Genomic DNA, 22863 nt, shown 5'->3' with positions numbered 1-22863 from the left:
CCCGCCTCAGCCCCGGAGGCGGCACCAGGAAGCTCCCGCCCTGGCCGGAGCCGCCATGTAACCGGCGCCGCCCGGAGCTGAGCCTCGCGGGCCCCAGCGACCCCCCGGCCATGGGGGACGAGGACGAGGACGAGGGCTGTGCGGTGGAGCTGCAGATCACCGAAGGTGGGGCAGCGGTGGCCCGGGGTGCAGGCCGGGTGATGGCTGCCCAGGCCGGCTGGGAGGGTTCATGCACTGGCTGGGTTCATTTGCCCCCTGTGCCCGCAGCCAACCTGACCGGGCACGAGGAGAAGGTGGGCGTGGAGAACTTCCAGCTGCTCAAGGTGCTGGGCACGGGAGGTGAGGAGCCCTATCCACCGGCAGGTGTCCCAGGCATGGTGCCCCGGGCCTCCCGTTTGCACACCTACCTGGGTTGGGCCAGGCCACCGGCAATGCCCCCCAGCCTCTCCCTGCCTTGCCTGCTTGGCCCTGCCCTGCCATGGTTTGCATGCCGACTCCCGGGGCTGCTCCACACTGACGTTGCTCCTCCCTGGAAGGTCCGCCCGGATCTGCCAACACTCCTGGGGGCTTGCAGCTCCCCTGTGTGATTTCACAGCTCCTTCCCTTGCGAGATATGAGAGCCCTATCCCCCACTTTGCAAACTCCCCTCCTCGGGTTTGACCGTCCCTCCCCTGTCTGCATGCACCTCTGCCTCCCTTCCTTGGCTTTGCATCCTCTTGCATCTGTCTCGTCTTCCACAGGTTTGCACATGACCCGCCCTCCACCCCCCCACCTCCACCCCCACCCCCACCCCCGCTGCAGGCCTCCGGGAGTTGTGTGCCCCCCAGCCTGGTTTGCATATCCCCTCCCTGGTTTGGCTGAGCCCCCGCCCGGGGGTGTGCACACCTTTTCCTCAGAAGGCTCTGCCAGTTTTTGCACACCTGCCTCTCACCCCAGCTCCTTCCCCCGACTTGCACACCCTCCTGGCTTGGCAGCGTGCCCACTCTCACCAGTCTTCACCACCCTCCTGTTCATGGCCTACCCTCCGCCCACTCGCTGCTCCCACAGCCTACGGGAAGGTGTTCCTGGTGCGGAAGGCGGGCGGGCACGACGCGGGGAAGCTGTATGCCATGAAGGTGCTGCGCAAGGCGGCGCTGGTGCAGCGAGCCAAGACGCAGGAGCACACGCGCACCGAGCGCTCCGTGCTGGAGCTGGTGCGCCAGGCACCCTTCCTGGTCACGCTGCACTACGCCTTCCAGACGGATGCCAAGCTGCACCTCATCCTGGGTGAGGGCAGGCACCTTCCAACCCTGGGGGCCATGGAGGCGGGGGGGCCACACAAGGGGGCTACTTCGCAACTTTCACCCACCCCCCGCCCCCAGACTATGTGAACGGCGGCGAAATGTTCACCCACCTCTACCAGCGCCAGTACTTCAAGGAGGCTGAGGTGCGCGTGTATGGGGGTGAGATCGTGTTGGCCCTGGAACACCTGCACAAGGTGGGTGAGGACCTGGCCACCTGGCTGTGGCTGTGGGGACTGGGCCTGGGCCTTAGAAGGGGCCTGTGAACATAGCGGCCTTGGGCTTTCTGAGGGCTGGTGGCCTCGGTGGGGACAGGAGCTGCTTCCCTTAGGCCTCCTGGAATGAAGGCCTCCGTGCTGCCTGGTGGGGTCTCCTCCCCTGGGGTCTCCTTGAAGGGGCTTTCCTCTCACAGGGAACTCGAGGCTGCTTCCTGGGGCCACGTTCACAGAACTTCTGCAAACGGAGACCTCATGCCTTGGCTCCCAAAGCCATCATGAGATGGGGCTCCTCTCCCTGGGAACTTGGGGCCTGCTCCCCTGCGGCCTCTCCATGGTGTCCTCTTCCTTGCTTTTACATCTTAAATGGCTTTTCCTATCCAATGGCCCAGTCCCACCCCGGCCCCGCACCAGCACTGGAGATCCCCTTCCCCAGAGACCAGGTGCAGGGACAGGAGCAGAGGGTGTCGGGGGAGGGATCCTCAGTGCCTTCTTGTTCCTGCCAGCTGGGCATCATCTACCGAGATCTGAAGCTGGAGAACGTGCTCCTGGACTCCGAGGGCCATGTCGTCCTCACGGACTTCGGGCTTAGCAAGGAGTTCCTGACAGAGGAGGTGAGTGAAGCGCAGTCTCGGCCTCCTGCACCCCCGTGCAGGCCTTCCCTTCCCGGCTCCTGCTTCATGCTTGGCTCTGCGTTTCTTGGGGGTGCAGAGGTGAGTAGCTCCAGGCCCTGCCTTCGGGGTGTTCCCACTGCTCTGACCCTCACAAGTCCACGAGTCTTACTCTGAGCCTTGGGCGGGTCCTCTTGCCCTCCCAGAAAGAGCGGACCTTCTCCTTCTGTGGCACCATCGAGTACATGGCCCCTGAGATTATCCGCAGCAAGTCGGGCCACGGCAAGGTGGGTTGGCAGGGGAGCAGAGGGGTGGGTGTGGTGAGGTGGGGGTGGCCGCAGGCCCTCACCCTGGCTCTGCCCTGCAGGCTGTGGACTGGTGGAGCCTAGGCATCCTGCTCTTCGAGCTGCTGACAGGGGCTTCGCCCTTCACCCTGGAGGGCGAGAGGAACACGCAGGCAGAGGTGTCTCGGTGAGCAGGGTTGGAAGCAGAGGGCGGCTGAGGGGCCTGGGCAGGGCTGGAGGGGGGGCTTGCTGCCCCTGACGCCCCCCCACCAATCCTCCCAGACGGATCCTGAAGTGCTCCCCTCCCTTCCCCCCCCGGATTGGGCCAGTGGCACAGGATCTACTGCAGCGGCTACTTTGCAAGGACCCCAAGAAGCGGCTGGGTGCAGGACACCAGGGGGCACAGGAAGTTAAGAACCACCCCTTCTTCCAGGTGAGGCTCCTGGCTCGCCCCCATACCTGTCTGCACACACCGGGGCCAGGCTACTGCTCTGGGTTGGGGGACACTGGAGGGATGGTCTGAGGCCGGCCAGTTTCACTTGATTTGGAAAACCTCTCAGTTAAAGAAAGCAGGCTTGTCTTCTCAGCCGTCTCTATTGAAACTTGGAAGATGTCTTGCGGGAAAGCATTCTAGGTTCATTGCCTGGTAGGGCTGGCAGGGACTTGAGAATGAATTCATCAGTCCTTTCATTGGACAGGTTCAGAGGAGCAAGGTGACTTGCCCCAGATCACACAGTAAAAGTGTAGAGCTGGGAACAGACCCCAGGTCTGCTGTCGGCCCAAATCTTATGACTCTTGCATCCACTCAGGGTTTTGGTCTTTGTACCTGTATAGGCTGTGTGCCTGTTCTTCAGATGGACATGTCTGAATCAACCACGTGGGTTTTGTTCACTTGTTAAAAGCACACACAGTTTAAGGTGCAGTGCAGAGTCAGTTCTGTCCTTGTGAGACCTCACTGGCTCGGGCACTATGCCTGGCCAGCATCATTGCCTAGCAGGGCCCTGTAACAGTGAACACCTGTGTCTTGGCCCCTTGCTTGCATTATTTCATGTAAGCCTCAGAACCTTCCTGATTATCTTCACCTTTACAGATGAGGAAACTGAGGTTCAGAGAGGTTAAGTAATTTGCCCAAGATCACTGAGCTAAGTGATGGAGCTCAGATTTAAACCTGCATCTGGGTGGCTTGAAGGCCCATCCTCTTAACCGTTATGTTCTGTTTACATGTGGTTTTTAAACTTGCCTTGTCTGACGTAGAAACAAAAGCATCCACTTACGGGCACTTATAGTGGGCCAGGCACCCAGTTACCCTTGCTATGAGTGCCATCTCCTTGAATCTTCCCAGCAAGTACTGCTTGGAAGGGCCCTCAGAGAGGCTTTCTCAGACAGGAGTCTAAGTCTCTGCGGTGAAGATGTCCCTTTGTGGGCGAAGTGACTGAACAGGGTCAGTTTCCTTAAGTGAATTCCTCAACCCACACTGAGCACATGCCAGGCCCTAGGTGCTGGGAGTAGGTGGACCAGTAGTCACACTGGAGAGGCACCCCAAGGTTTTCGAGGCCTGATGGTGCCCTTATTCCCCCTTCTCTTTTTTTTTTTTTTTTTTTTTTTGCGGTACGCGGGCCTCTCACTGTTGTGGCCTCTCCCGTTGCGGAGCACAGGCTCCGGACGCGCAGGCTCAGCGGCCATGGCTCACGGGCCCAGCCGCTCCGTGGCATGTGGGATCTTCCCGGACCGGGGCACGAACCCGTGTCCCCTGCATCGGCAGGCGGACTCTCAACCACTGCGCCACCAGGGAAGCCGCCCCTCCCCCCTTCTCTTGAGATAGCCTCTTTGGTGGTAGCAGTGCTCAGGTCCCTGGTGCCAGAACTGGGGCCTTCAAGCCCAGGCCAGGCCTGTAGGCTGCAAGTGACAAAAAGTCCAACTCAAGATGGTGATATCTGTGGAATAGAGTCTGGTTGCTAAGAACAGAGATAGAAATGAATAGTGGGCTAAACAAGATAGACGTCTATTTATTTATTTATTTTCTCACATAAAAGAAATCCAGAAGTTGGCAGGCTGGGGCTTCTGTGGTGTCTTCATGAAGCCAAGTTCAATTTTTTTTTTTTTTTTTTTTTTTTTTGTGGTACGTGGGCCTCTCACTGTTGTGGCCTCTCCCGTTGCGGAGCACAGGCTCCGGACGCGCAGGCTCGGCGGCCATGGCTCACGGGCCCAGCCGCTCCGCGGCATGTGGCATCCTCCCAGACCGGGGCACGAACCCATCGTCCGCTGCATCGGCAGGTGGACTCTCAACCACTGCGCCACCAGGGAAGCCCTTTTTTTTTTTTCTTTTTAAATGCTCCTCTATCCTTAGCACATAGCCTCTGTCCCCAAGGTTGCCTCGTGGTACAAGATGACTGCTGGAGCTCTTGCTATCTAGGTTGCTCTCCAGGTGGGAAGCACGAAGAAGAAGGAGTGGAAGGGCAAAAACGGCACCTTACCAACTGTTCACCCTCCTCTTCAGGCTCTTTCCCTGGATTCCTACCTCGTAATTTTTGCTTACAAGTAACTGGTCACTGCTAGCTGCAAGGAAGTTTATAAAATATTATTTTTTAGTTGTGTACATTGGTTCCTGAAATAAAATTGGGGCTACAGTACTAAGGAAGACCAGGAGAATGGATGTTGGGCAGGCAACGAACAGGCTCCGCCATACTAGTTTAAACATAAAAGGAATGTTTTAGCTCCCATAAATGAAAAGTCCAAGGAAAAGTGGTCTGACTTCAGGCAAGGCTGCATCCAGGTGCTGAATCTATGTTATTAGGAATTTCTTTCTTTGTCTCTTGGTTCTGCTTTTCTGCACAGGTACTTCATCATTAGACATTGAGGGGGTCCCCAGCAGTTCCAGGCCCATATCCTCCCAGATTTAAGTCCAGTAGGATAAAGAGATTTGGGTTTTTTTGCACATCAATTCTATTCAAAGCCCCAGAGTTGGCTGAGTGTGGTGGAGGGGTGGTTCTCCAAGAGAAATAGGGATTCTGTTATCAGAGGAAGGGAAACAGAAGCTGGGGAGGCAGGAAGAACAGCTTCCCACACAAATGCCAGTGAGACCTTTGCCTCACTGAGGAGCTGCCTGGTGAGGGTGGCCTGAGTGGACAGGGGTTTCCACTTCCTGCCCTTTGACCCCCTATCTCTCATTCCTTTTCTCCAGGGTCTGGATTGGGCTGCTCTGGCTGCCAGGAAGATTCCAGCCCCATTCCGACCCCAGATCCGCTCGGAGCTGGATGTGGGCAACTTTGCAGAGGAATTTACCCGGCTGGAGCCTGTCTACTCACCCCCTGGAAGCCCCCCACCTGGGGATCCTCGCATCTTCCAGGTGAGTGAGCGTTCATAGAACCACAGATGCGGGGGAGGCAGGATGCTGCTGCCAGCCTCAGCCCTGGCTGACCTGTGGGCACTGCATAGGCCCTGTGTCCTGATCAGGAGTCAGCATCTCCTCTAGATCTCTCCACTCGTGCGGAACCTACAATTGTCAGTCATAGAGACCACCTTGGCAGGACATGCCTTTGAATTTCCTGGTTTATCTTGAAATTTCATGTTAATTTCCCTTCTTCTCCATCATATCTCTTTATTGTTACGTAAAAATACTGTTTTAAATTATTCACTTGCTTAAGGGGACACTTAGGAAGAGATGCCTTGTTTATACTGTGGCTTTGCATGTCCCTTTGGCATACCATATCACATTCCTGGGGGCATAGGCCCCCTCCACCCAGTTTTAGAAGCTTAGGCCTGTTGGACAAGTCCCATCTCCTTTGCTCGGCATACAAGGCCTTGCATGATGTGGTCTCTGCTCAGAGCCCTAGCCTCAGCACTCTGTTATTCCACTCAGTGCTCTAGCACCTCTGAACTGCTCAGAGGTTCCAGAACACACCTCTGTACCTTTGCATATGTGGTTCCCTCAATCTGGAGGGAATAGTTGCTCACCTGGCAAAATTCAAGCCTTGTTGTCCAGTGCAGTCCGCATGTGAAGTCTTCCCTGCTCCTCTGGCCCTGGGTCACCCTTTCCTTGTGCACCAGCCTGCTACAGACAAAATCTCCTTCTAAACAGTTTGTCAGGTTTTATCCTGACGCTGACTGAGACGGCCTCACCTGGTCTGAAGCTCCCAGAGGGCAGGGACTATGTGTTTAATTTCTGTGTCCCTGAGTCCAGCTTGTAATTTCTGTGTCCCTGAGTCCAGCTTGGGGGCCTGGCCTGTAGGACATGGTCCATAACTATTAAATAAGAATAGGCCAATATCAGGTATGGATGGATCAGTTCCCCTCTCTGAAGCTCTCACAAGGGACAGCTCTGTGCTTGAATATCCCTCGATCTACTGCAATCCATCCTCGATCTCACAGTCCTAATGAGCAAGTTTTCTTGTGAATCAGTGGTTACTTTCATTCATTCATGTAATGATTCAAAAATATGTATTAAGTGCCTTCAATGTGCCAGGCACTGACCTGGGCACTGGAGATGTAACAATAAACTTGACAGACGATAATCCCACCCATGTGGAGCTTGCATTCTAGCGCACTGTGGCGCTGCATTTTTAGGAGAAAACAACACATTGTTAAAATTACCCTTGAGAGTCCCTTGAATTGCCAGGATGTGGATTGTTAGGAAAGGCAAAGAATTAACTTTGGTTTCTCTTTACATTTCCTCAGTAGCCCCCCTTGCAGAGGAGGCCAAAGTTTGATTTGAAAGGAAGGAATAAAGACTTTTTGTCCCGAGTGGGTAGAGTTGAATTCTCCTAAGTTAAGTATGTGTGATGCCAGGCCACAGTTCTTTCATGTATTCAGCCTATCATATTCGGGGCCACTACACTGTGCCAGATGATGCCCTTGGCACTTGGGGGGATCACTGTGATGAGAAAGGTAGAGTCACAGACTGGTGGGGGAACAGACATGGTCCCAAGAGATCATAGAACAAGGTGGAATAAAATGTCCACACATCCTGTGTGCACCAGGATGCAAAAGCAACATCCCCTACTCCAGGGTCTTTCCTCTGCCCCCACCCTCCTTCCCGCTGGGTCTGGGCCTTCGGGGACTCCATCTGCACCTCCATCCACCCCTGACAACACCCCTCCTCCGCCAGGGATACTCCTTCGTGGCACCGTCCATCCTGTTTGACCACAACAACGCGGTGATGACCGATGTGCTGGAAGCATCTATTGCTGGAGACCGGCCTGGCCGGGCAGCGTTGGCCAGGAGCGCCATGATGCAGGTGGGTTGGGCCAGGGTGGGGAGAAGTGGGCTTGGGGGCATCTGGGCTTGGGGACTCCAGATCCGGCTTCAGCAGGCGCACTCTGTGGCTTCGGTGAGGTCCGTAGCCTCTCTGAACTGGGGCGTGGCATGGCCGCAAGGCTCCCGGTAGGACCTCTGACGCGTCCCCTTCGCCCCCAGGACTCGCCCTTCTTCCAGCAGTACGAACTGGACCTGCGGGAACCCGCGTTGGGCCAGGGTAGCTTCTCCGTGTGTCGCCGCTGCCGCCAGCTACAGAACGGCCAAGAGTTCGCGGTCAAAATCCTCAGCCGCAGGTGGGCGGGCCCGGGGTGGGCGGGGTTCTGCTGAGCGGATTCGGGGAGGGCGGGGCCGGAGGTCAGCTGCCCTGACCCCGCCTGCCCTGACCCCAGGCTAGAGGCGAACACGCAGCGCGAAGTGGCCGCCCTGCGGCTGTGCCAGTCGCACCCCAACGTGGTGAAGCTGCACGAAGTACATCAGGACCAGGTGACGCCTTCCTGGGCTAGGGCGGAGCGCTGGGACGCTAGAGCCTGCCCGTGCGGGGCGGGGAGGGGGCGGGGAGGGGGACAGGAGGCGGGGCCTGAGAGTGCCATGGGCGGGGCCTGAGGACCCGGAGGTCAGGGAAGTGGGATTTCAGGGGAGTAGGGCCTGAGGACCGGAAGGCGGAGCTGAGGATGGCCAAGGGAACGGGGCAGGGGGAGGATTTCGGGCTGCGGGTTTTAAGGTGGCCAAAGGGACGGGGGCCTGGAAAAAAGTAGGGGGTAGAAACTGAAGCGAGTCCTAAGGTGGTTCTTGGGGTGGTCTTGAGGTCAGGGTTCGAACACGGACGGGGGCCTGAAGCCGGGGGCGGAGCTTGATGTTGACCGCGGGGCAGGATTTGGCTGGCGGGTGGGGCCCGGCCCGGTTGCGTAGGTGATGACAGTAACCCAGGTGGTGACCGTGGCCCATCGTGCCGCCCGCAGCTGCACACGTACCTGGTCCTGGAGCTACTGCAGGGTGGGGAGCTGCTAGAGCACATCCGCAAGAAGCGGCACTTCAGCGAGTCCGAGGCGAGCCAGATCCTGCGCAGCCTCGTGTCGGCCGTGAGCTTCATGCACGAGGAGGCGGGGGTGGTGCACCGCGACCTCAAGCCCGAGGTGTGCCCGGGGCCTCAGCGGACTGGGAGGGCTTCGGCGCGGAGGGCCAGTCTCTGACGGCCGCCTCGCCGCCCTCATAGAACATCCTGTACGCCGATGATACGCCCGGAGCCCCGGTGAAGATCATCGACTTCGGGTTCGCGCGTCTGCGCCCGCAGAGCCCAGCGGGGCCCATGCAGACACCCTGCTTTACGCTGCAGTACGCGGCCCCCGAGCTGCTGGCGCAGCAGGGCTACGACGAGTCCTGCGACCTCTGGAGCCTCGGCGTCATTCTGGTATGGGACCGGGTCTCCGAGGAGATGTCAGGGCCCTCCGAGCCTGGGGACGGGAGTTCTCTTGTTGGGGTGGCAGGGTTTGGTTTGAGGCTGGGGTCAGAAGTCGTCCTAATACAGAGGCGAGGTCTCTCTGGTGCTGGGGTCCGGGCATCCTAGTTTTAGGAGTTGGAAGTCAGAGTTCATAACCCATGGGCCTCAGGAGTTAGCCTCTTGGAGAGGGTGAATGGTCCTGCAGTGGCTTAAGTCAGTGGCTTAAGTCTCCTGGCCTCCACCGGCCCCCTAGTCTGGACTGGTCTCACTTTTCACCCCCCAGTACATGATGCTGTCAGGCCAGGTCCCCTTCCAGGGGGCCTCAGGCCAGGGCGGGCAGAGCCAGGCGGCGGAGATAATGTGCAAGATCCGCGAGGGGCGCTTCTCCCTTGACGGGGAGGCCTGGCAAGGCGTGTCTGAGGAAGCCAAGGAGCTGGTCCGAGGTGCGAAGCCGGAGGTCACGGATCATGGTTGCGGAGGGGAGGCCATGGGGTCATGATGGGACAGGGGTTGCTACTGGGTCAGGTGTCTTGGTGGGGGACTTGTGGGGAGGAGAGTGGGGCTGCTAGGATGTCTCTGGGGCGCAGCCTCTACACACAGCCCCCCAACACTTCCCCCGTCCTGCCTCCAGGGCTCCTGACTGTGGACCCCACCAAGCGGCTGAAGCTCGAGGGACTGCGGGGCAGCTCGTGGCTGCAGGACGGCAGCGCGCGCTCCTCGCCTCCGCTACGGACGCCGGACGTGCTGGAGTCCTCGGGGCCAGCTGTGCGCTCCGGGCTCAACGCCACCTTTCTGGTGAGGGGCGGGGCCTGCGGGGGGTGGGGGACAGAGGCTGGAGAGGCGGAGCCTGCGGGAGGCGACTCCGCAGAGTCCTGAGAGGTTGAGTTCGGCCGAGTCCAGGCCTCTGACCTGTCGGGACCCTGACCGTTTGAGAGGCTGGAGGCCAAAGACCTGTTGGCCCTGACCTAGTGGTATGGGAAGGAAGGCCTGGGATGGGGGCCAAAGCTAGGATTTGGAAGTCGAGGCCGGCCCGGTGGGACTTACCGCCTCCTTTCCGCCAGGCGTTCAATCGGGGCAAACGCGAGGGTTTCTTCTTGAAGAGCGTGGAAAACGCGCCGCTGGCCAAGCGGCGGAAACAGAAGCTGCGGAGCGCCGCCACATCCCGCCGCGTCTCCCCCGTGCCCGCCGTCCCGGGCCGGGCACCCGCCGCCAAGGGAGCCCCTCGACGAGCCAACGGCCCCCTGCCCCCCTCCTAGCCCCCGTCACTGTGACCCCCTCCCCGGTCGGGGCTGTGTTCTAGGAGGCCTGCTCACTGCCCGCAGGCCTCCTGCATCGCTCCGCCCCATCCCCAGGGATTGTTACCCTTCTCTCCCGTCCCCCCCAACCCCCAGACAGAGCAGAAGTATTTTTATAAGCAGAGAATTTTTTTAATGTCTTACCAGATAGAGTTAGTGATGCAGGGAGGGAGGGGGCCTGCTGGGGAGTGGAGTGGGGGGCCCTCTGCCTAGATGCTGCCTCGTCTGGTGGAAGGCACTTCTCCCCCAGGGGGCTGTCCCGGCAGGGAAGGGCTCCTCCTCCATTTCTGAGCACTGAGTTGCCACAGGGAGAAACTGGGACCTCTCCCCTGCCCTCCCCTGAGGTCCTGCTCTTGGGAGGGGGCACCCCTCAAGCTGTCACTTTATGGACCGTTTGTGCAATTACGTCCACCAAAGACCTGTGTCGGGGGTGCTCAGTGAGAGGCCCTGGGGGACCCCCTGAAGCATTTCTGCCTCACTTCATGTCACCTGCTTCCCCCTATTGAGGCTAAGGAAGGAGGTAGGCGACCCCTTAAAAGGGGAGGCCCCCTTCTCACCCATCCCCTCCCCTTTGGCACAGCTGCCCCTAGCTGGGGGTGGCACCTTGGGGGTCTGGGGTGGGCATCCACAGTCACTGCCTCAGCCCATCCAGGCTGTGCCTTTGACTTTAAAATAAAAGTCTACCCAGTGCTGTGTGTGGCATGTGCGTGTGTATGTGTTGGGGGTGTGTATGGGCAGAGCTCCTGGGGCTACCTTCCAGCCACCGGGGCCTGAGACTTCAAAGAGGAGGGACAGGGCAGACCCTTCTGGGTAAGATGGTGCCCTTTGTCCTTGGCTTTTGACATGAGGGTCAAACAGTTATCTTGGGTGTGTATCTGACACCTCTGCCATGTATCATTTAGGATTCTCCTGGTTGTAAGTAGTAGAAAACCCAACCTAAACTTGCTTCAGCAGAACAGGATTTTTAGGCTTTTTGAACTACACAATCCAGGGGTAGCTTCAGGCAAGACCTGATCAGGATGCAAACATATGATCAGGACTCAGCTCTCCAGTCTCAGCTTTTTATTCTGTTTTGGGTTTTTCTGGTGGTGGTGCAGACTTGGAGGACTCTCCTTTTGGCCCCAAGATGGGTGGCAGGTGCTCCAGGGGACTACAGATTGAAATCTGGTGATAAAGAGAGTCTTTGTTTTAGCATTCCTGGCAGGAATCCTGAGATGTACTCTAATTGGATCCATTTAGGTCAAGTGCCTACCCTGAATCAATCACTGTGGCCAGGGATGCGGTGTGCTGATTGGCTTAGATCTGGATCTTAGACTCCCCTCTGCAACCTCATTGGGTGGAGAGCAGGAGAAGGGGTGGTCCCTAGAGAGGGGTCAGCTGGACAGGGCTTGGTCCCTGTCAGGGAGGGAGAGCAGGAGGGGAGCAGCTCATACCCATGGCTGTGGCAGTGATCAGAGTGTGCTCCTCTCAGGGGGAGTGAGACTGCCCTTGTGTGATCCCTACTGGGTGGTTGTGGCCATAGGGCAGTTTGGCCTGAGCACCTCTGTGCCCCCCCAGGTCAGGGCTATTTGTCCGTATAGTGCAGATGTCCTGAGAGCCCCACCCCCCTGCCTGGATACTACTCTGGGCTGCTCCAGGCCTTCTCTCCCCATAGGCACCCTGCGGGGTCATCTCAGCGTGGACCTTCCCCTCCTGTTCTGACGTTTGCCTCTTAGAGGAGTTGGTAACTGGAGGCCTGGGGACAGGAGCTGGGGCCCCACAGATGCTGAAGTCAGGGCAAAGCCGGGTGGGCCTGGTGGGCAGGTGGGACCCCATGGGTGTGGATCAAGGGCAGTTGGGGGGATGGGGAAACACCCAACTGTATCCCATCCTATGGGTCTGAGGGAGGAGGGGGCGCCCAGGAGAAGGTCGGAGGGAGCGGAGGGGAAAGCATCGCTAATTCTGACTCTTGTTTTACTGACCGTGTGACTTGAGTAAGTCACCTAACAGTCCCAGGCTTCCCCATTTGTCAAGAGGGAGTCATATGGCTGTCAGGATGAACTAGAGAATGAACACATGTGAGAGTGGGGTCATTTAATGATCAAGTATTTACTGGGGTTTACTGAGGTCTTCCAGTGTGCAGGGACTGCCCTGAACACTACATGGCTTATCTCATTGACTCCCCACGACTAGATGATGAAGAAAACACCATTTCCATTTAATAGAGGGGAAAAGTGAGCCTCAGTGAAGGTCAGCACCTTGCTCAAGGTCACTCGGCTAGAAGTGCCTTCCATCCCGGTAGTCGGATTCCAGACTTCCCTCAACCATAGGAGTTCTGTAGTGAGGATGGGCTTTAATTTTACCCCAAGGCTGGATGTTTGGATTGTTTAAAACTTTGTTTCTATCATAAATGATGCGGAGACAAGTTTGTACATAAATCTGTACATTTAAAAAATAGCTTGGACTTCCCTGGTGGCACAGTGGTTAAGAATCTGCCTGCCAATGCAGGGGACACAAGTTCGATCCCTGGTGCAGGAAGACCCCACATGTCGCAGAGCAACTAAGCCGCTGCACCACAACTACTGAGCCTGCGCTCTAGAGCCCATGCTCTGCAACAAGACAAGCCACCTCAATGAGAAGCCCGTGCACCACAACGAAGAGTAACCCCAGCTCGTGGCAACTAGAGAAAGCCCGCGTGCAGCAACGAAGACCCAACACAGCCTAAATAAATAAATAAGTAAATAAAAATTTAAAAATAGCTTTATTGAGGGAATTCCCTGGCGGTCCAGTGGTTAGGACTTGGCACTTTTACTGCTGGGGCCTGGGTTCAATCCCTGGTCCGAAAACTAAAATCCTGCAAGCCACGCTGAGCAGAAGGGCAAAAAAAAAAAAAAAAAAAAAAAAATCACTGAATTGTCCTTTCAAAAGGGTGAATAATGTGGTATATAAATTATACCTCAATTAAAAATATCTCAGTAAAGCTATTTTTTTTTTGGCCGCCTTTTTTTTTTTTTTTTTGGATCTTAGTTCCCTGACCAGGGATTGAACTCGGGCCTGGGCAGTGAAAGCGCCAAGTCCTAACCACTGGACTGCCAGGGAATTCCCCAGTGAGTTTTAGAATATTCGGAGTTGTACAACCATCATTGCATCATTGTAGAGCCATCAGTCTAGTTTTAGAACACTTTTTTCACCTCCAAAAGAAACTCTGTGCCCACTGGCAGTCACTCTGCCTTTCCCCTGGACCTTCCAGCCCTAGACAACCATCATATAAATCCTGTTTTGTAGATTTGCCTATATACTTTGATATATACTTTGAAATATACTTTCAAACAGCCATTCACAAATATACTGGCATACAGTCTCAGAAGCAGGGTATGAAAATGTCGCATTTCATTTTATGCTCACAAGCACTGAGTGTTATCCCTCAGTGATAAAACCTTTGCTACTCTGATGGATAAAAAGTGGTCTCTTATCTGCAGTTTCCTCACCCTTCATCCCACATAATTCACAGCCACCCTAAGAAAGAGGTCTTCTTAGCCTCATTTCATGAGATTCAGAGGATGGGTGTAACCCCAAGGAGGGAGCCTGTTGGATGGAAGGGACTGGGGCTCAGCGGAATAAGCAGCCTTGATCTGAGTCCTGCCTCTACCCCGAGTGGTCAGGGAACCTGCAGGGGAGACAGATGAGACTTGGGCTGTAAGCTGGACAGGGTGTGACCAAGCAGAGTGGGCGGGGAGAGGGTGGCCACAGGCAGGGAGGTGGGGAGCCCAGAGGCAAGTGATCAGGGCTGCGGTCTGGCAGCCTGCTTCTACACCTTGACTTTGATCTCTGACCAGCCCAGCCTTATGTGGAGGCTGTCTCTTCTGGGAGAGCTGGAAGGGCTCACCTTTCTGCATTGAGCCTCTAATTCCACTCTTAAATGGCCTCAGAGTGTAGGCTTGGGCTCCCAGCTCTGTTAAAATGCTGATGCCCTTGAGAAGGCCTGGCAGCCCGTAAACATTCACTTCCCTCCAAGTCACTGTTAACCAGCTGCTGTTAGAACTGAAGTCGAGGTGCTTGCTTTTAGTCTGTGCCTTGCAACCACCATTGGACCCCTCCTTAACATCCCCTGCATCTCTCAACAAGATTATTCCACAGTAATGTAGTAGGGATTGCAAACTGGTGCCAGTGCCTGGCCTATAGAGACTTGTTATTTTGGGGGGCAGGGGAGATAGCACGTTTGTTTGTTTATTTATTTATTTATTATTTGCCTGTGCTGGGTCTTAGTTGTGGCATGCTGGATATTCGTTGCCACGTGTGGGATCTTTAGTTGTGGCATGCGGGATCTTAGTTGCAGCATGCAGGATCTAGTTCCCTGACCAGGGATCAAATCTGGGCCCCCTGCACTGGGAGTGTGGATCAAACCCAGGCCCCCTGCATCAACCACTGGACCACCGGGGAAGACCCAGCACATGTTTCAAAATGAGAAATTGCATATGAAAGCCTGGATGTTTGACTTTTGTTGATGGCCTGATCAACCAAAGCAGAATCGTGTTGTCACATAGAGAGGGCCCCTGCTTTCTGGTTGGCCCCAGTCCCCACCACTGTCTATTGCCCATACCAGCTCAGTCCCTCATTTATCTTCCTGAAACCTCTAGGTATCTGAGTTTGCAACTCTCATATAAATAGTCTCCTTCCACATTCACTGCGACACAAAAATGTGGTTTGTGAAATGTCGAAGGTGCCCCATCAATCTTTTGTTTGTTTCAAAATTTAAATTTAGTTTGTATTTGTATTGGTTGGGTTGGCCAAAAAGTTTGTTTGGGTTTTTCCATGAATAAACTCATATGGTTCAAAATTCAAAGGCTACAAAGGGGACTTCCCTGGTGGCGCGGTGGTTAAGAATCCGCCTGCCAATGCAGGGGACACGGGTTTGAGCCTTGGTCCGGGAAGATCCCACATGCGGCTGAGCAACTAATCCCGTGCGCCACAACTACTGAGCCTGTGCTCTAGAGCCTGCGAGCCACAACTAATGAGCCCACGTGCCACAACTACTGAAGCCTGTGTGCCTAGAGCCTGTGCTCTGCAACAAGTGAAACCACTGCCACGAGAAGCCCCTGCACCACAATGAAGAGTAGCCCCTGCTTGCCGCAACTAGAGAAAGCCTGCGCACAGCAACAAAGACCCAACGCAGCCAAAAATAAATAATATAATAAATTTATTTTAAAAAAGGAAGTGTGTGAAAAAGTATTAAAAAAAAAAAGTCTACAAAGGTACATAGTGAAAAAAATTTTCTTCCATATGTCCTGACCCTTAGCCACCGACTTTTGTTAACAGAGGCATCAATGTTACCAGTTCTTATGTAGTCTTTCAGGAATACTTCATGTATAGTCAAACCAATATAATAAGATGTACGTATGATTGAAAAAATTCACCTTCACTGAATGTCAATTTTAGAAAAAAATCAGAAAATGCAAAAAGGAAAAAATGAAAACGAATCAGTGGCATAACTCTCCATAGATAATCTGTGTTAGTTAACATTTTGATGTATTCACTTTCTGATTTTTACTGATAGAGATTTTAATGGAAATGGTATCAAATATAAATAAGTTGTTATAGCCTGTCGTAAACTCAGAAATAGATTGTATGTCAATAATTACATGAATCTTTTTTTTGTAGTCACATAATATTCTATTGCGTGAGTATATTATGATTTATTTAGACCCTTCTCTATTTTTGGCTACTTGGGCTGTTTTCAATTCCTTGCCGTTGTTTTTTTTTAAAAAATATTTATTTATTTATTTGGCTGTGCCGGGTCTTAGTTGAGGCATGTGGGATCTTTGTTGTGGCATGTGGGATCTTTTTTTAGTTGCGGCATGCATGCGGGATCTAGTTCTCTGACCAGGGGTCGAACCCGGGTCCCCTGCATTGGGAGCGTGGAGTCTTAGCCACTGGACCACTATGGGAGTCCCAATTCCTTGCTATTTTAAACAGTGATGCAATGAACATCCTTGTACCTGTCAAATATTTGCTCACCTGTCCAAATATTTCCTTAGGATACATTTCCTAGAAGGGGAATTAATGGGCTAAAGGATGTGCCCATGTGTGCACATTTTAAAGGCTTTCCATATATATGATCAAAGTGCCCTTCAGAAAGATCCTACCATTTTACGTGACTTTCAGCAGCACGGGCAAGATCCAAGCCGCGCTGCCTCCTTGAAAATGAAAGGACGTGTCTCACCAGCCGAGTGAGTCCTTGCCTGCCTGCCAGCCTGCCAGAGTTTTTCTCGGCAGAGTTCCTGGAGGTCACCAGGGGGGCCCTTCTCTCCTCTGCCTGGAGTCTGGCTGGGCTGTGATGGTGGGGGGACATGAGGCCCCAGAGCGGGATGGTGGGGAGCTCCTCCCTCTCTCCTCTCCATGCAGGGATGGGCGGGGACATCTGTGTGGAGAAGGTGGCAGTGAACCCCACGGAGTCCCAGGGAGTTGGCGTGCAGTGAGGGCAGGCGGGGTGTGGCTGGGACACCTGGGAGCCGAGCCATGCGATTGTCAAGTCATTCACCCGGGCCGGGACTCCACTGCCGCTTGAGTGAAGCGGGGCTAGAACAGCACCCACCACGGAGAGCTGTGGGGTGTCCGGCAGGGCCCCTGGCAAGACACCGGGCACACTGTGAGCCCTCCACAAACAGCAGCTTAACTGAAAAGCAATTAAGAGAACCCAGGGAAAATGAGGATCTGCTCAGGCACGCCCACGACAGGGACCCATGTCCCGGCAGGACAGTGGGGATGCTCTCCCCACCCTCCAGTCTCCCTAGCCCCTGCCCAACAGCCCCCAGGGCCCTCCTTACAGCTTCCACCAGGGCTGATGGTGTCCCTGCCTCCCCCTGGTGTGGGGACCAGATGGGGGCCCCTCCCCTGCAGAGTCTGGCTCTCAGCTTTCCCGACTGCCGTGCTGTCAGCAGCTTGAGAACAAACCAACCAGCTGGGCGTGGGTGGGGGTTTGGAACACACCCGCGTGCGTGTGAGTACACGAATGTGTGTGCATGTGAGGACATACGTGTGTGAGCATGAGGATGTGTGTGCACTGAGAGTGTGTGAACATGTGCAAGTGTGTCTGCACAGGTGTGTGGCTGTGTGTGTGTTGTGCACCATGAATGTGTTGTGAGTGTGTTTGAGTGTGAGTGAGCTTGTGTGAGCGTGAATGTGTATGCATGTGAGCAAAATGTGTGTTGTGTGAGTTTGACTGAGTATATGTGAGTGAGCATGAACATATGAGTGTGTGTGTGTGCGAGTGTGAGTGTGCTCTCACCGGGCTTTCGGAGGGAGGCACATAGCCTCAGGGTAGACGCTTTGCAGCAACTACCTTATTCTTCCTGTTTATCACCCACCCCCCCACCCCTCCCCACCCCGACCCCGAGCGAGTGGGATGGATGGTCTCATGGTCCTGGTTGGGGCTGCAGAGGTGAGCTCTTGAGCACACACGGGTCTCAGAGCTTCTGGGAGCCTCACTGCCTGACTCCAAAGCCCAGCTCCACCAATTCTTAGGTGGGTCACCTTGGGCAAATTACTGAACCTCTCTACGCCTCAGTAGCCTTATCCATGAAATGGGGACAACGATACTGGCTACCTCATGGGCTCGTGGTGGGGATTAGATGGGGTGAAACACACAAAGCCCATGGAGCACCTCCCAGGTGTCACTAAATGCTAATGATGGAGCAGAGTGGGGGCTGGGGAGTCAGCAGAGGGCAGAGGCGTCTCTGGGGGCGAGGCAGGGAGGTCACTGCCATCCAAGCCAGAGACCCAGGCTGGCTCCCACAGGACAGGGCGTACCTGCCTGTGAGTGTGGTCTTGCACCACATCTTTCTTGAAAGAAAACCCTCGCTTCCTTGCTTAAAGGGCACATGGAGTCCAGACAGCTGTTCTTTTCAGATTTCTGAAACCCTCAAAGGTAAGGACTTTTCAGCAGGAAAGGCAAGGAGACTGACTTCAGTAAGGTGCATCTCCCAGCAGTGCCTGCATCTGGCAGCTGCTCTGCTGGTGCCGGGGCAGGTGGGTGGGCGGTACCTGGCCGGTCTTTGCTGGGGGTGGTATGCAGACAGCAGTCACCAGGCCAGGGCCTCTGGGACCCCTCTGCCTCCCGTCTGCTCCCCTCTTGGACCCTCCACACCCTCTGACTCTCCCTGGGGCTCAGGAGACAGCCATGTGCAGAGAGAGACTCTGGGATGCCGGAAACTGCCTGCTGAGTGGCAGCCTGAGATGCCCCGTCCCCTGGGAGGAGGCTGGGGTGGGTTCCTGGGCCCTCTGTGTTCAGCTGAATCTGAATTTCTGGGGTTGGGTCTTGGAATCTGCCTTTGTAACAAGCTTCCGTGATGCACGTTCAGTGTTTAGAGCCACGGATCTCACCAAACCCCTAAACTTTCCTGATGGAAAGACCAAGGCACATGGAGGGGAAGGAACTCAGCCACAGTCACAGGGCTGCAGAAGGGCAAAGCCGGGTCTCCTGATGCTCCCAGCTGGAGTTTTCCGCCTCATTGGGCCTGCTTTCTGTAACGTGGAATTTTCTGTAGGGACACAGATCCAATTTTATGGCAGGAGCTCTCAGAAACCAGTATCCTCTGCCAGAAATTCAGGCCATCACCACTCTACTGGAAGGAGGGTAGTCTGTGGGGTAGGGGCGTCTGCCATGCCCCCTGCCCCCATCCTCTGTGTGTTGTTTTCCTGCCCGTTGGGGACCAACAGGCCCTACTCACTGACAGATGTTCCAGAAAACCTGTCACAAGGCAGGCTTCTGGGAGGATGCTGGACACAGAAGAGAATCGGGAGAAGCTGCCCTTGAGCCTATGAGTCCAGATGGGCAATGCTGGGTCAGCAGTGGGGAGTCACAGCCAACAAGCAGACTCCGCAGCTTGGCGCCCCTTAAGCTTACCCACAGGGGCCGCCATGTCCTGCTTCTCCCCCGCCTGAGGCTTGAAGGTTCACACCAGAAGGTTCTTCTTCTTGGAGGGAACCAGATCCAGACGTGGTGTCTTTTGTTTTCTGGGTTTTTGGGGGCCGTGCACGTAGCACGCGGGATCTTAGTTCCCCAACCAGGGATCGAACCCATGCCCCCTGCAGTGGAAGGGTGGAGTCCTAACCACTAGACCGCCAGGGAAGTCCAGGTGGCGGTGTCTTTTGTTGCCTGTGGAAAGAGGAGACACTTTCTGGATACGTCCTCTATCACCGACGAGGATAATAGTGATGTTGAACCAATTTATTGAGACTCATGTGCCAAGCCCTGTGTTAAAACCTCCTGTGCCAGACAGAACAAGCCAATACTCTTGTTACCACTACGGTTGTTAGACAAATAATAGTAATTACTGATGTTTTGGGCACTAGGAGCCAGGCACTGGGCCAAGTACTGTGCATGGATGAGTTCATTTCATGAATAGGTCTTACGTTATTATTATCTGTTACTGTTCCCTTTTTATGGATGAGGAAAGTGAGGCTCAGAGAAATAAATAGTCCAGTCACACAACCACAACCAGGGGTGCGGGCCCAGAACCCAGGTCTCTCCACTAAGCTCTTAATCATAACGTTAAACTGTCTCCCAAAGTTCTCTCCTACCTTTAAGACGGTTCCCCCTAACAGATGTGTGTTTATCTGCTTCCCTCTGCTAAAAGTTTTAGCTTTTCTTTGCACCTAAGGTCTGGTTCTTGCCTCAACTTGTAGAGCCTGAAGCGCCATGAATGCCAGCTCTGGACTTTCTTTGTTGGAGGCAGACGCGCCAGCTCAAAAAGGCAGACATGTCAGCGGCCCTTTCAGCAACAAATCACGCCAGTCACCATGTGACACTGCGGTGTCCCTCATCATAGCTCAGTTTTCCATTCTGATCAACAACTTTGTACCACAATGTGAAGACTGTGGTCTGGAAAGACTAGAAACAGGGTCCTTGAGTAGGTCGTTTCAAGGAGAAGAGCAAACAACACGAACAAAAGATGGATGAGGAGGAACAAGTTCTGAAAAAGTATAGGAAACAAAGACCCTGAGGTCCTAGTAGACCACTAGCTGAGCGTTAGTAGGTTAGCTGCTGTTTTAAATGCTTACCTAGCAGTGGAATATGGTAGTAGAATTGTTCAGGTGAGCACCACAAAACAGTGTCCCATCTCAGGTGTAGAATGGACTGAGAATACCCAACATGGCCTCTTTTTTTTTTTTCGGTACGTGGGCCTCTCACTGCCGTGGCCTCTCCCGTTGCGGAGCACAGGCTCCGGATGCTCAGGCTCAGCGGCCATGGCTCACAGGCCCAGCCACTCCGCGGCATGTGGGATCTTCCCGGACCGGGGCACGAACCCGTGTCCCCTGCATCGGCAGGCAGACTCTCAACCACTGCGCCACCAGGGAAGCCCACGGCCTCTTTTTTGATGCCATAATCACTGTTTATGGACTTGTATTATTCTCAACTGTGGCCCTCCGCAAGAAACCAGGTGAGAAATTAGTTTGAGGCTCTATTTCCTTACTTTCATTTAACTCTCAAAAAAGTATGTCCAGGGCTGATATTTGTTTATCCAAAATCCACACCCCTGTCTTCCTTAGCAACAGAAAGCTTATAGTGTTGGGTGTGTCAATGGGATTTTTATAATGCCACATTTCCTTGCCTCTCAGAAGGAGGCCAATAAGATGTAAGCAAAAGTTATTGGGTGAGGTTTCTGGGAATGCTCTTTAAAGCAGGATCACTTAGCTGGGAGGCCTGCCCTTTTGCCCTTACCCCTTTCCACTCCCTGCGGCCTGGAATGTGGATGTGATATCTGGAGCTGCAGTGACTATCTTGGGATCATGAGGTGACCTCAGGGATGGGAGCCTCATGTTAATGATGGCTGAGAGCAGGATAGGAGAGCCTGGGTCATGGATGGCTATGGAGCTGTTGTATTAACCCCGGACTGGCTGCCTCTAGACTTCTTTTTACCTGAGAGAAAAATTTAACCTCTATCTTATTCTAGCTGCTGTTATTTTGGTTCTTTACTTACAGCCAGGTGCAATTCTGATACCAATTTCCTACCTCTATTCATGAATAAAGAGGAGTCTGATGTGGATGTAGCAGGGTGTCCCTGGGGTGTGTATACCGGGAGGCACAGCCTACACTTTGCAGGCCTGGGGGCTTGTGTTGCCCTGGTCCTCTTTGTAGGAATGGACACACATGTGGTTTCCTCTCTCAGGACTGGAAGGGGAGAATGAAAGCGTTTGGTGCAGAAGTGCCCAGCGAGAGGAGGGGCAGGCAAGAAGAGTGGAACGTGAGGAGTAAGGCGGGGAGGGCTTAGGGCTAGAGACCTGTGGAGCTGCTTCTGTGAGAGGTGGCGAGCCTCTGGGCCCAGGCACTGTCCCCTCCAGGCCTGGGTGACAAGGAACAGGACAGCTCTGGGGAGGGCACAAAGCCTTGCACTTCTGCCCCCAGCTCCAGCCTGACCTGGCTCTGAGCAGCCCTGCATCACGGAAATGGTGGAGGGCAGCCCTGATGGCTGGCAGTGGGTGGCTGCTTTCCTGGAGGGCGGGTCAGCAGAGCAGGGGACGCAGATTGGATGAGGCCAGGGAGGAAGACAAGTTTGGGCTTGTACCCGAGCACACAGGAAACACCCGAGAAGGCTCTGAGGTGGGCCGTGGTCCTGCAAGTGTGCAGCTGGGCGCTAAGATGCTTGGCAATTTAGACGTGGGTATGGAAGAGACTTCATTTATAGCCTCAGACAGCTGAGTGGGTTCTACACGGAGCTGGAATCTGATGAGCTTAATTAACATCATAAATCCTGCCAGGCTCCCAACGTGGTAGCCTCCTTTTTACCTGGTGGAGACTTACCCCTTTGCAAAGCTGGTTTCAGCAACTGTTCCATAAAGATCCTTGAAGTTCACAGCCCTCTTTGCTGTCTTGGAGCCCACACCAAATTTTCTTAGTCTGTCCTGTATTTGCTTATTCAATCAGCAATTCAACCGAATGTATTTAAAGGTATAAAACAACTTTCTTTCTTTCTTTCTTTTTTTTTTTTTTTGCAGTAAGTGGGCCTCTCACTGTTGTGGCCTCTCCCGCTGCGGAGCACAGGCTCTGGACGCGCAGGCTCAGCGGCCATGACTCACGGGCCCAGCCACTCCGCGGCATGTGGGATCTTCCTGGACCGGGGCACGAACCCGTGTCCCCTGCATCGGCAGGCAGACTCTCAACCACTGCGCCACCAGGGAAGCCCCAACTTTCATTTTTAAAGCAAAAACTTCTACCTCAGTCCAAGCAGCCCTGTCTGGCTTACCGTTAGCCAAAGGACTCCATCCTCAGAAACATCCGTTTGCCAATTGATGCTCATAATAAGGGTCTGAAACACGCAGCGAGGGTCAGAAGTATAACAGCCAACCTCTCTGCAGTTCATAAAGCCTGGTCTCTCCTCTGAGTTATTTTAATGCTCATTTTATAGACGGAGAATCTAAGGTGGGGTCTTGCTTATGATGCTGTGGGCGGTGATTGGTCTCTACCAATTAGAAAAAAATAAATTAGAGCTTTTAGTTTTTATCATGTTCC

General features: G+C 54.5%; 1 protein-coding gene across 1 annotated transcript; it reads left to right on the top strand.

Moving 5' to 3' along the window:
- RPS6KA4 (ribosomal protein S6 kinase A4) lies at positions 1-11067 on the top strand. The gene is made up of 17 exons (XM_082626675.1): positions 1-165; positions 268-339; positions 1048-1266; positions 1362-1477; positions 2002-2109; positions 2313-2393; positions 2474-2577; positions 2673-2823; positions 5572-5736; positions 7495-7623; positions 7803-7936; positions 8033-8126; positions 8603-8776; positions 8857-9051; positions 9365-9524; positions 9713-9876; positions 10143-11067. The coding sequence occupies exons 1-17, from the start codon at positions 111-113 to the stop codon at positions 10335-10337; spliced, it is 2316 nt and encodes a 771-aa protein (XP_082482801.1). The 5' UTR covers positions 1-110; the 3' UTR covers positions 10338-11067.
- The last annotated feature ends 11796 nt before the right edge of the window (positions 11068-22863 follow it).

This window comes from Mesoplodon mirus (assembly GCF_964341445.2).
Source record: "Mesoplodon mirus genome assembly, chromosome: 7".
Taxonomy (NCBI): domain Eukaryota; kingdom Metazoa; phylum Chordata; class Mammalia; order Artiodactyla; family Ziphiidae; genus Mesoplodon; species Mesoplodon mirus.
Note: the sequence above shows the minus strand (reverse complement) of the source record. Positions and strands in the feature narration are given on the sequence as shown.